This window comes from Spermophilus citellus, assembly GCF_964194105.1.
Source record: "Spermophilus citellus genome assembly, chromosome: 18".
Taxonomy (NCBI): Eukaryota; Metazoa; Chordata; class Mammalia; order Rodentia; family Sciuridae; genus Spermophilus; species Spermophilus citellus.
The window spans coordinates 16,712,163-16,725,479 of NC_138200.1; the positions used below are offsets into that span (position 1 = coordinate 16,712,163).

The 13,317-nt window shown below is 38.6% G+C and overlaps 1 protein-coding gene across 11 annotated transcripts in view; it reads left to right on the forward strand.

Annotated features, from left to right (window-relative positions):
• The first annotated feature begins 1,412 nt into the window (after window positions 1-1,412).
• ZNF568 (zinc finger protein 568) overlaps window positions 1,413-13,317 on the forward strand; it is a 68,696-nt gene continuing 56,791 nt past the window's right edge. For 3 of the 11 annotated variants that reach the window (XM_081273241.1, XM_081273242.1, XM_081273243.1), the window contains exons 1-4: window positions 1,413-2,054; window positions 3,314-3,374; window positions 5,785-6,058; window positions 8,603-8,661. In XM_081273241.1, the coding sequence (XP_081129367.1) occupies window positions 6,025-6,058; window positions 8,603-8,661 (93 nt within the window). In that variant the 5' untranslated portion in view covers window positions 1,413-2,054; window positions 3,314-3,374; window positions 5,785-6,024. Of the gene's footprint in view, window positions 2,055-2,075; window positions 2,261-3,313; window positions 3,375-5,784; window positions 6,059-8,602; window positions 8,662-13,317 lie in introns of those variants that run through there. The other 8 variants (XM_081273247.1, XM_081273250.1, XM_081273245.1 and 5 more) reach the window with 8 other exon arrangements.

The window sequence follows — 13,317 nt, forward strand, 5'->3', positions numbered from 1 at the left end:
ACATTTAAATATTAATACAAGTTAAGTGATCAAATTTTTTTCTTGTAATTCTGTATTTTTGAAGTCTCTAAAATAATCATGCTTTTAATTTACTTTTTATTTTAATAGTACCAGGGATTGAATGCAGTGATGCTTAACTACTGAGCTACATGCCCAGCATTTTTTATTTTTTGATAGGTTCTCCCTAATATACTCATGGCCTTGCTAAATTGCTGAGGCTAGCTTTGAAATCATGATCCTCCTGCCTCAGCCTCCCAGGCCGCTGGGATGACAGGCCTGTGCCACCATGCCCAGCTCATGCTTTCATTTTAAAATAATAAATATTATAAGAATTCAGCAAGCAGAAGTGAACATTAGGTATATCGAGAGTATTAGGCTTTTTTTTTTCTTTTGGTACCATGGTTTGATCCCAGGGGTGCTTAACCACTGAACTACATCCCTAGCCTTTGTTTAAAATTTTTTTATTTAGAGACAGGGTCTCACTGAGTTGCTAAATGCCTTGCTAAATTGCTGAGGCTGACTTTGAACTCGCCATCCTCCTGCCTCATGCAGCCCCCTAAGAGGCTGAGATTACAGGTGTGCCCACCCCGCCTGGCTTATTAGGCTCTAATACCAGGCATGCCCATCCTTTTTCTCCAATGGGGACATTATAAGGATCTATATTCAAATGATATATCTTTTTCATTTTTGTTTTTGAGGTACTGTGGTTGAAGGGGGAGGGTGCTTTACCATTCACCTACACCCCCAGCTCTTTTAATTTTATTTATTCATTTAAATTTTGAGACAGGGTCTGGCTAAGTTGTTGAGGTGCACCTCGAACTTGCGATCCAAGTCACTGGGATTATAGGTGTTATTTTTTCCTAAATATTTATTTTTTAATTGTAGTTGCACACAATACCTTTATTTTATTTATTTTTATGTGGTGCTGAGGATCAAACCTAGGACCTCGCTTTTGCTAGGCTCTGCCACTAAGCCACAACCCCAGCCCCCATGGAAACATTTTTATTAAACAAGAATTTTCAGAGAAAGGAAACTATAAAAGAAACCCTACTATACCCTGGATATTACTTGTCGAAATTCATCATGCATTCTTTCCTTTTCTTCTTGGGTGGCTCACCTGGAGAAAGGTAGAAATGGTAGAAGAAAAGTAACTCTAAGATAGCAGGTTTTTCCTAGTACCCTAGTTAGTTAGATTAGAGGTCATTATCAGCCCCAAAGTCGTTACCCACCACACACAGGGTATGGCGATCGGAGGAAAATGGGACATCCTGTGCAAGTTCACTGCTGTCCCGGGCTAGAACCTAACGTCAGAAAGGTTTCCTGGGGCTAGAGTTCTAGAGTCACAGTCATAAAGGAGACAGGAGCCCCATACTAATACACAGTGTCTCATCCACTAAGGGACGGTCATACTAAAGCCGCAACTTCACAACGACCAGCCATCTCATGTCCGTACATAAAGCCGTAGTGTCATAATGTATCCAGACAATCCCACAAACTCCCGTGTCCAGTGCGCTCTGCCCGCACAGCCCCAAGGCTCCAGCTCCTGACCCAGCGGACCTGAGGCGCTTGTCCCGCCGGATCTAACGGTCCCGCCAGGCTGGACGAAACACTCGAGTTCGCGGGAAGAGCGAGAGGCCACCAGGCCTTCTGGGAAATGTAGTCCAGAGCAGGTGTCCACGTCGATTCCTCTCAGGGCCCAGCGTGGGCCCACCCGAAATGACTGCGCCGGCAACTCCCCCAATCCAGAGCAGTTTCACCGCTGGTACTTCGCCACAGCGTGGCGCGCTGCACTGCCCCTTCCCAGCGGACCTGGCTAACCCCTCCTGGGCACTGGAAACGCGGGCAGCGTCCTGGACGGAAGTTGAGTTGGACCGCGTGGCCTTCTGGGAGGAGTTTTGCTTGGAACGTAGCGGTCACGGAGAGCTCCTTCGGCTCACCTGAGCTTGTCCCTGACCTGCTTGAGCGTGGGCTTCACTCGGTCTCTTAGAAACCGCGCGCTGGCTGCGCCTCCGGCTGTCCCGGGTCTGTGGAGCTGCGAGTGCCCGCCTTGGGAGGTGAGGGCGGGCTCCGACCGTCCGGTTTGGACCGGCCGCGGGCGGCTGACGGGGCGGAGGCCCTGAGGGGGCCGGGAGTGGCCGGGCTGGCGGAGGTGGGAGGGAGCGGCGGTGCGCTGGAACTACTTGTGGGTCGTTGGAGTGGTTAGAGTCGTTGGGACGAAAAAAACGTGGTGAGAATTAGCGAGTGTTTATGATTATCGAAGGTGTGTGGTTATTATGTTTGGTGATTACGGTGTATGTTTGTGGTTGTGTGTGATTGCGGTTAAGGGTGTGGTGTGGTGTGAAAGCCTGGCGAAGTGCGACTTCGATGTGTAGTGGTTCTGGTCTGTCTTGGGCTAGTTTTCTCTGTTGTGTTTTGACATAGTTGACAAGTACGTTTGAAATACAATTCTGTATTTTCTAGCGGGCCTTTCTTTACGTTGACCCCCCTCCCCGCCTTTTGTTTCCTTTACCGCCCCTCCCCCACAATTCTTGACCGTTATGTAGCTTTCAAGTTTTCCGTGATGATCTTTCCCAGGTTTGCCACCATCATCGTATGGCTTGCATCCTTTATTATGTGCATTCATTTATTTTTTATTTGGTTTTATTTTGTGGTACTGGTGAAGGAACCAAGGGTCTCTCACGCATGCTAGGCAAGCGCGCTGCTACTTAGTTACACCCCCATTCCTGTCTTGGTTTAATATTGCTTAAAAATCCACCCTTAACCTCAGCAGCATACCGTAGGTAGCGTTTATTTTCTTATTCAGGTTATTTGGTTTACTATATTCAGCAGATCGAGGCTGCGTTTTGGTTGAGTGGCAGAGCCATAGGAAGAATTCATATCTGCCCTGCATTTGTTCTTTCTGGGGCTCAGGCTTAAAAGAACAGTGGTTACTAGGGCATTTTCAATCCAGGATGGATTTCCAGAGCACAGAACAGATCATGGAGATACCCTTAAAATCTCTGCTCCCAAATATACTGGTATTTCATTAGCCAAATAAAGTCAGTCAGGTGGCTAAGCTTAACATCAGTTAACACCCATAAAGCATAACTAGAAATGGGATAGTTACCGGGCAAGTAATGTGACTGTATAATAACCCTGTTAGGGTTGAAGAATTAGGACTAGGATTCCGGTCTGCCACAGTGAGAAACATACTTCTTTATTCTGGCAAATGTCTTTTAGCCCAGGTTCTCTTGACTGATGATAATCCTTTTCAGATTTTGTTATTGTGTTTGTCAGGAATTTCGATTTTCAATCCTTTATGTCTTTGTTTCAGGTTTCTTGTGAGGAGCACATTGCTGAGCTTAATCCTTTTATCCTGTTTGTCATTTTAATGGGTGAGTATAAGTAGTTACATTTATTAGAATTAGTGACAAAATTTTTTTTATTTTCTATTTTTTCTATTTTTATTGTGCAGGTTTATCCCTTTCTCTCTCCACTGGTTTAATTTCTGCTCTTATCCTTGAATTTTTAATATACATGCCTAATAAAACCCAGACTCAAGTAAGACTTTGAAACACTTGAACTCCAAACTACGCATCCTTTTATCTTATTCATGTCTAATATATTACTTTCTCCTAGTTTTAAGTCACCAACTACATATTTCATTTGATACATGTATGTATATATATTTATTTTTAAGTTGTAGTAAAACACAGAATTTACTGTCTGAACTATATTTTACAGTTCATTTGCATTGAGTACATTTACACTGTTATGCTTTCATCATCGATGTTCATTCCCAGAACTCTTTTCATCTTGCAAAACAGAAACTTGGTACTCATTAGCAATGACTTCTTGTTTTGCCTTACTCCCGTCCTGGCAACCACCATTTTACTTTTTGTCTCTATGAATTTTACAATTATAGATAACCTCATTTTAGAAGAATCATAACACATTTGTCCTGGCTTAACTTAATATATAGTTAACAGTGTTCTTCTTCTTTTTCTTCTTCTTTTCTTTTTTTAAAAATATTTTTTAGTTGTCGATGGATTTTTTTTAATGTTTTTTAGTTGTTGATGGACTTTTATTAATTTGTATGTGGTACTGAGAATCGAACCCAATGCCTCACACATGCTAGGCAAATGCTCTTCGATTGAGCTACAACCCCAGCACTGTCAATGGAGCTTTCTATTATGTATTTATATGTGATGCTGAGGATTGAACCTAGGGCCTTACACATGCCAGGCAGGCACTCTACCACTGAACCACAACCCCAACCCCTTAACAGTGTTCTTAACATTTGTCTTTGTTAGTGTGTATCAAAATTTCCTTCCTTTTTAAAGCTGAATAATATTTTTCTTCTTTTTGTATATAATGTTTATTCATCCATTAACGAATACTTGGGCTGCTTATATTGAGTGTTGCAAATAATGGTACTCTAAATATGAGTGTACGAACTTAGATCTAAGTCCCTGCTTTCAATTATCCTGTGTGTATACTTGAGAAGAATTGTTTGGTCATATAATAATTCTGCTTTTAATGTTTTGATTGCCATACTGTTTTTCACTATGGCTTATATCAACACACTTTCTGAACAATACTTGTCAATGGTAAAACCAGGAAAAAAATTTTTTTTCATAGAGTTTTTATTGGGGAGGGGATAAATGGATTGTGTATGTGATAAATAAATTACACAGTATTTGTAGAAGATAATAATTGTCATGAAAAATAGTAACCATGTGAGGGGTATAAGAAGTCTATGTCAGTTGGGCTGGGGTTGTAGCTCAGTGGTAGAGGACTTGCCTAGCATGTGTGAGGCACTAGATTAGATTCTAAATAAATAAAGATCCACCAACAACTAAAATAAATAAAGAAGTCTATGTCAAGCATAGCCCTTCTCAAAACTTATTGTAATTGTTCAGTATCTTAGTGATACAGGTATAATTCTCATTTCAAAGGAGAATTCTAAATTACGACTTCTTGACCTCAGTTGCCAAGGTGACTCAGAGAATAGAATTACTGGACCAGCTCTCTCTTGGTCCAAATATGGGGCTATTGCAAATCTGAGTATTTTTTAACTCATTTTTATATCTGTCACTTTATCAAGTCTATGCCTTTATACTTTTTAGAGAGTATTTGAGGAGCAATTATGTGAACATCACTTTGTCTCTAGACTCTTGGTGTCTCTGTTGAATATTTGGTTCAGCTTCAGTTGGTGAGTCTTTTGAGTTTTCCTCTCGACATCTGCTGCATTCTGCATCCATTACCTCTATTCAGTGACTGTAGGGAGTGTGAAGCAAGGAAGATAAGTGGTTAGGGCTATGTTAATCTATTACTATGCAATAAATTTACTTAAACACTTTGAGGCATAAACAACCATAATGTTAGCTCATTATTTCTGTGAAATGTGACTTGCTGGTTATTTTGGCTTTGATATCTCATACAAAGTTGAAGTCACAATGACAGCAGGGCTGCAGGCCTCAGAAAACTAGACTTGGGTTGGAGGATCTGCTTCCAAAATGGTTGTCAAATTAGTGTTAGTTGTTGGCAGGATGCCTTGCCTGACTTCATAGTATGACACCTGTCTTTGCTTAAAATGCATGATCTTAAAATGTGTAAGATGGAAGCCCCAAAGTATTTTATGATCAAGTCTCGGAAGTCACACACTGTCATCTCAATCCTCTTCGGTGTAGGAGGGGTTTGGTTTGAGTTCCAGAAGACAGTGATCATTGGGAAACATTCTGGAGCCTGCTTACCACAGGAATACAGTGAGAAGACAGTAGGTAATTAGATTTATGTCTTAAGCCCACAGGTTTGATTCCACAAGGATAAGACAGATCTATGGTGTGAATAAAAAGAAGCCTGAGGAAAAGAAATCGTGGAAAGAGATCTCTTGACTTGAAAGTTTCCCAGAAAGCTGGAGAGATCTTGAAAAAAGATAACCCTTGAGTTGCTGCACCTGCAGACTACTTGACCATTTTTTCCAGAGTGGGCAAGGTCTGAATATCTCAACCTTCAGTGGTCATCAATAATAGATGTGGGACAATGGCACGTTTGACCCAGATGATGGAAATGAGAGGTAAGATGAGTAGAGTTAAAAGAGTATATTCAGTACTGTTTACAAGAAAGTTCACATGGGTGTTATTGACTCTGCAGGGAAAATATGGTTTTTTTAATTCATTTTTTTAAAAAAATTTAGATAAAATTATAGAATGTTATTTCTGTTTTTCCTAGAGGATACATTTAAATATATTTTTAAATGCTGTTTTTAAATACTATTTTAAAATAGTATTTTTAAATATATATATATTTTAGTTTTCAATGGACCTTTATTTTTTTAATTTAAAAGTGGTGCTGAAAATCGATCTTGGTGCCTCACACATGCCAGGAAAGAGCTCTACCACTGAGCCACAACCCCAGCCCCTTAAAATAGTATTTTTTTAAATACTATAAATGTTTTCTATTCTGTTTCTCCTTATTCCTGTTGCCACTCCCCAAAGCCAACTGCTTCGAACATATTTTTGGATATTCATCATCTTTTTTCTTTTAGTTGAAACAATACCTTTATTTTATTTATTTATGTATATGTGGAGCTGAGGATCAAACCCAAGGGCCTTGCACCTGGTAGGTGAGTGCTCTACCACTGAGCCACAACCCCAGCCCCCATCTTTTTTTTTTAAAATAACATCCTTATATAGCTAATGTCTGGTTTCTCATATTTTATGTTTTCAATTGATTTTTGACAATGTACATAATAATTTAGTTCTCTTTCTGTACCTAATCCTTTCCATGTTAGCCCCATTCCAACACACTCTTCTTGCCTTTCTTTCTCGTATGGTCCTGGAGATTGACCATGTATCAGAATCTGTAGGCATTTTCTGTTGGGCTAGTCAGTTACTCCAGCAAGAACTCCTAGATTTGCTTGAGGAATATAAGCCAGAACTCCTGCTTTTGAGGAGTCAAAGGAAAAAAAATGTGTGGAGGGGCATTGCCTGAGAACTTTCATTTCTCTTTTTCTATATTGCTTCAGCCCTGTCTTTATCTGAATCTGATATGCTGATAATCCAGAGCCTGTCCAATTCATTTATATAAGAGAAAAAAATTCTTAGGTTTTTTTTTTCTTTTTGTTAGTGTAAAAGGAATTGTTACCATGTAATATAGGGTTAAAGAAGACAATATGAAGTTTAACACCTTTTTTATAATGCCTTACATTTCAGTTCCCTGTTTTTCGTCCCTATTTTCAAACTTCTGTCTGCAGAACTACCTAATACCACCCCCCATTTCTGACCCTTTTTAGGATAATGTGATGGCTCTCCTATCCTACCCCCACAACCCTCACTTAAACATTAGCTCTCTCTTGTTTAGATAACACTCAAATGTCTGCTCTCTAGCATCCAGAGTTTTATTAAGATCTCGTACCCATTGAAGTCTACTATTTTATTTGTCTTTGTAAATTTTAGAGTCTTTGTTGCTTTAACTAACATTTTGATTGGGTTTGGGAGATAGCAGAAATAAGTACATGTATTCAATCTTCCATTTTTAATCAGAGGTCTACCATGCGGCCAGCGCAATGGCTTCATTAATGAGGTTCTTGGCATAAAAGTTAGCTAGCAGAGATCGAAATAAAACACACAGACTCAGTTACCTTATTTCTATGACCAGGTCCGAGACGGCTCCCCTCTCTGGTTCCCACCTCTAACCGCCCGGCAGGGCAGCAAGGATTACTCCGGGCTAGCAGGAGAGAGAGAGAGAGAGAGAGCGCCAGGGAGTAGCCTTTTATTGGGGAACAAGAAATTCAGGGGAGAATTCCATCCAATGAAGGTTGAGGGGGGGCCGCACTCCAAGGTCAGGGTCAGTGATTGGGCCCCTGGGGGCAGTGGTCAGTCACACCCCCACACAGATGGGTTCTCTCATCAGGAGAGGGCCGGGAAAGTTCCAACACAGCCAGAACGCCTCAGACCCAAACCGGGAGTCGCCCAGTCACGTGTGAGAATGGCTCCCCACACAGAGGCCTTGAATGTTTTAGGGTGAAGAAACATCAAGTCATTATAAAATGAAATTAGAATCATGACTACATTTCCTCCATCATATGAATGTTCCTCAGTACCTATAACTAATATATCATTAATGTCTTTTTTCTAAATTCTTTAAGAGTAAACTTAAAGACCATCCTAATCATTAAATCTTTGTGGCATATATTATATACTTAAGGTTAATTTCCTATTGGCATTAAAAATGTCAGAATTTTTGAGAAATACTATATTGTTAGTAAATTCATTGGACCACCCTATCCTTAGCCGTTAAGAAATCTTCATCAGGGCTGGGGTTGTGGCTCAGTAGTAGAGCGCTTGCCTAGCATGTGCAAGGCCCTGGGTTCAATCCTGAGCACCACATAAAAATAAATAAAGTTGTTTTGTTTTTTTTTAAGAAATCTTTATCAGACCCTATATGATGAAATTAGTTATCCACATACAATTCTGTGTCTATAGCTTTATGGTGTTACATTTCTCATGGCTCTGAGGATCATTCATCTGTAGGAGATCTTATGGTCACCTGGTACTAAAAATTTTCATATTCCTTTGTCTGAAACTCTGAAGAAAATCTATTTTGTTTTTTTCCTCAGCTTGGTGTTCTCAGGATTCTGCCCTTTCTGCAGAAGAAAAGAATACAAGCAGGTCTCTTGTAAGTTTTAAGTGTTTGTTTCCTGCATTATTTTGGAGTACAGTTGAAATAGGTTACTGTACCAGTAAGGTGGAAAAAATTAAGTCAGTGAAAATAAGTGAGGAAAAATACAGATAGTAAATCAGATCCAGTGGGGAAATGGGGACATATCTCTTTAAAAAAAAAAAAAAATATATATATATATATATATAATACATATATGATATATATATATTTTAGTTGTAAATGGACACAATATCTTTGTTTTATTTACTTATTTATTTTTATGTGGTGCTGAGGATCAAACCCAGGGCTTCACACATGCAAGGTAAATGCTCTACCACTGACCTATAACCTCAGCCCAGGGGTCATGTCTTTGAAGAAATAAGTACCTACAGAATAATTCAAGTTGGGTTCAAATTTGAATGTGATTTGAAGAGACAAAGCAAAATGGGACACAAAGTCTCTTCCATAATTGCATTGTTTAAGCTCAGTGTTTAAAACATATTGATCAAAGATCAAAAATTAAAATTACTTAGAATGCGTAAGACCCAGAGTTTGGTCCCCAGCACTACAAAAGCAAACAACAATAAGAAATCAGCTAGAAGAATAAATGGAACTTGTGTTTTTAAAATCATCCTACTTACATGTTTTCTTCAGTTTGAATTTTTGGTACAAGTTGAGTTAAATTATATTAATGTTCTATGGCAGCATCTTGTATTTCTCACTCATATTTGTAGTTTTCTACATTTTTTATTAATTTATTTTAATTAGGTATATATGACTGCAGAATGCATTTTGATTCATTGTACACAATTGCAGCACAACTTTTCATTTCTCTGGTTGTACACAATTAGTGCCGAACCATATGTGCAGTCATACATGTACCTAGGGTAATGATGTCCATCTCATTCCATCATTTTTCCTGCCCCTATTCCCCCTCACCTCTCCACCCCTCCCTCCCCTTTGCCCAAAGTTGTCCCCCCTTAAGGATCAGCATCCACTTATTTGATAGAACATTCAGCCCTTGGTTTTGGGGGATTGGCTTACTTCACTTAGCATGATATTCTCCAACTCCATCCACTTACCTGCAAATGCCAAATTTTATTCTTTTAAGATATATACCACAGTTTCTTTATCCATTCATCTATTGAAGGGAATCTAGGTTGCTTCCACAGTTTAGCTATTGTGAATTGAGCTGCTATAAACATTGATGTGGCTGTGTCACTATAGTATGCTGATTTGAAGTCCTTTGGGTACAGATCAAGGAGTGGGATACCTGGGTCAAATGGTGGTTCCATTCCAAGGAGTCTTGGAATTCCTAAGGAATTTCTAAGGAATCTCCATACTGCTTTCCAGATTGGTTGTACAAATTTGTAATCCCACCAGCAATGTATGAGTGTGCTTCACCCCCCCACAATCCTCGTCAACATTTATTGTTGTCTATATTTAAAAAAAAATTTATAATTGTAGATTATATGCTTTTATTTTATTTGTTTTTATGTAGTGCTGAGGATCCAACCCAGTGCCTCATGCACGCTAGAGAAGTGCTCTGCCATTGAGCTACAGCCCCAGCCCAGTTGTCTGTATTCTTGATAACTGTCATTCTAACTGGTATGAGGAAGAGTAGTTTTGATTTGCATTTCTCTAATTACTAGAGATGTTGAACATTTTTTCATATATTTGTTTATTGAATATATGACTTCTTTTGAGAAGTGTCTGTTCAGCTCCTTAGCTCATTTATGTATTGGGTTGTTTGTTTTTTTGGTGTTAAGTTTTTTGAGTTCTCCAGGAGCTAGATACATAAGTGTGTGGGTGCGTGTGCGTATGTATGTATATATACACACACGCACGCACACACACACACATTAGTGCTCTGATTAGTGCTATGACACATGTGTGGCAAAACTTTGCTCCCAAAATGTAGGCTCTCTCTTCACCTCATTGATTCTTTTGCTTAGAAGAAGCTTTTTAGTTTGAATCCATCCCATTTATTAATTATTGAATTTTTTTAATATTTATTTTTTAAGATATATATGGTCACAATATCTTTATTTTTATGTGGTGCTGAGGATCGAACCTAGTGCCTCATGCATGCTAGGTGAGCATTCTACCACTGAGCCACAGACCCAGCCCTAATTCTTGATTTTTATTTCTTCCACTTTTGGAGTCTTGTTAAGGAAGTCAGGGCTTAATCCAATGTGATGAAGATTTGAGCCTGCATTTCCTCTGTTAGGCGCAGGGTTACATCTATTTTATGTTCATAGAAGATGCATTGTTCTTCATTGTCTCTAAATATTACCTGATTTCCTCTGCTCTTGATTTTTTTTTCCTTCTGCCCTGGAAGATGCTCACATACTTGTATATTTCCTACTTCACTGCCCTTTCTTCAGATAATACTTTGTCATCATGAAACACACATTTCTTATGAACATATGATCCTACAGCTCATCCTCTTAGTCCAGTAGTTCTCTGATCTTAGAGACAGACTTGAGTTCAAATCTTGACTTAGTGACTTAGAAAACATACAATCATGGACACTCATTTGTAAATAAGGAAAACAATGGAACTTATCCCCCTAAAACATGGGGAGGGTAAATGAACATCATCATCACCCTAAAAATAAAGCCTGTATCTCTTAGCCATCACTTTTTTATTTCCCTCAAGGCAGGTTACAAATATACTTTATGGATTTGCCTATTCTGGACACTTTATATAAATGGAGTCTCATAATACATGGACTTGTGATTTCTTAAACTTAGCTTAAGTTTTCTGAGTTCATCATTCTGTCACTTTATTGGCACTTCATTTTTTAATTTCTGAATAATATTCCATTGTTTAGTTATACCACAGTTTGTTAATTTGTTTGTTAATGGATATTAGAGTCATTTGGCTATTATAAATACAGCCGCCACGAACATCTATGTAAAATTTTTATGTGGATACAATATGTTCAATTTTCTCAGGTTTGTAACATAGGAATGGAATTGTTGGATCAGTGGTAGCTGTATGTTTAATCATTTAAGGAAATCATTCTGCTATTTTCCACAGCACTTGTACCATTTTACATTCATACCAGCAGTGTGTGAGGGTTTTATTCTTGTCATCATTTATTATTTTATATCCTTTTGACTATGACTATCCTAATGGGTATGAAGTAACAGCTTATTGTGATTTTGATTTGCATATACTTAGTGCCTAGTGATATCAAGCATTGTTTAGTGCTTATTTGCTCTGTGTGTGTGTGTGTGTGTGTGTGTGTGTGTGTGCGGTTTTCGTATGTGGTTTTAAGGATCAAACCCAGTGCCTCACACATGCTAGGCAAGCGCTCTGCCACTGAGCCCCAGCCCTAGCTTACTTGTATATATTTTTGAAGAACTGTCTATTTAGAACTTTGGCCCACTTTTAAATTAGTGTTGTTTTTTTTAATTAATATTGACTTTGTAAGAGGTCTTTAATATTAGCTACAATTTTCATGAGATAAATAATTTTGAACTGTTTTCTGCTATCCTGTGGGTTGTCTTTTCATCTTTTTAAAAATACTTTATATGGTAAAAATAAAGCAAAAGTGTTGTGTCCAATATAACTAAAAAGTAAAGTATCAAAATGAACCTAACTTTATAAAAAAAAGGATTACCTCATTAAAAAAAAAAAAAAAAAAAAGATCTACCTTTTTTGGCCGGGGCAGAATACTGGGGACTGAACTCAGGGGCACTTGGCCACTGAGCCACATCCCCAGCCCTATATTTTTGTTTTATTTAGAGACAGGGTCTCAAAATCATAGAATTTGCAGGGAAATGGATGGCACTAGAGCAGATTATGCTTAGTGAAGCTAGCCAATCCCTAAAAAACAAATACCAAATGTCTTCTTTGATATAATGAGAGCAACTAGGAACAGAGCAGGGAGGAAGAGTAGGAAGAAAAGGTTAACATTAAACAGAGACATGAGATGGGAGGGAAAGGGAGAGAAAAGGGAAATTGCATGGAAATGAAGGGAGACCCTCATTGCTATACAAAATTACATATAAGAGGTTGTGAGGGGAATGGGAAAATAAACAAGGAGAGAAATGAATTACAGTAGATGGGGTAGAGAGAGAAGATGGGAGGGGAGGGGAGGGGGTATAGTAGGGGATAGGAAAGGTAGCAGAATACAACAATTACTAATAGGGCATTATGTAAAATTGTGGATGTATAACCGACGTGATTCTGCAATCTGCATTTGGGGTAAAATTGGGGGTTCATAACCCACTTCAATCTAATGTATGAAATATGATATGTCAAGAGCTTTGTAATGTTGTGAACAACCAATAAAAAAAAAAGATAATCCTTAAAAAAAAAAATAGAGACAGGGTCTCACTGAGTTACTTAGTGCCTCACTAATGCTGAGGCTGGCTTTGAACTTGCTTTTATCCTGTCTGAGCCTCCCGAGCCACTTGGATCATGGGCGTGTGCCACTGTGCCCAGATCCCTGAAGAAATATTTTTAGCTTTTATATGTAGGTCTTTCATTTAACTTTTATATGTGTAAATTGTAGTGGTTTATATTTTTTGTTTTGCATGTAAACAATCCATTTTCTCAGCAAAATTTGTGCAAAAAACTTTCTTTTTTTAGTGAATTGTCCTGTCACTGTGGTCAAAAATTTGTTGACTATAAATGTGAGGCTTATTTCTGGTATCT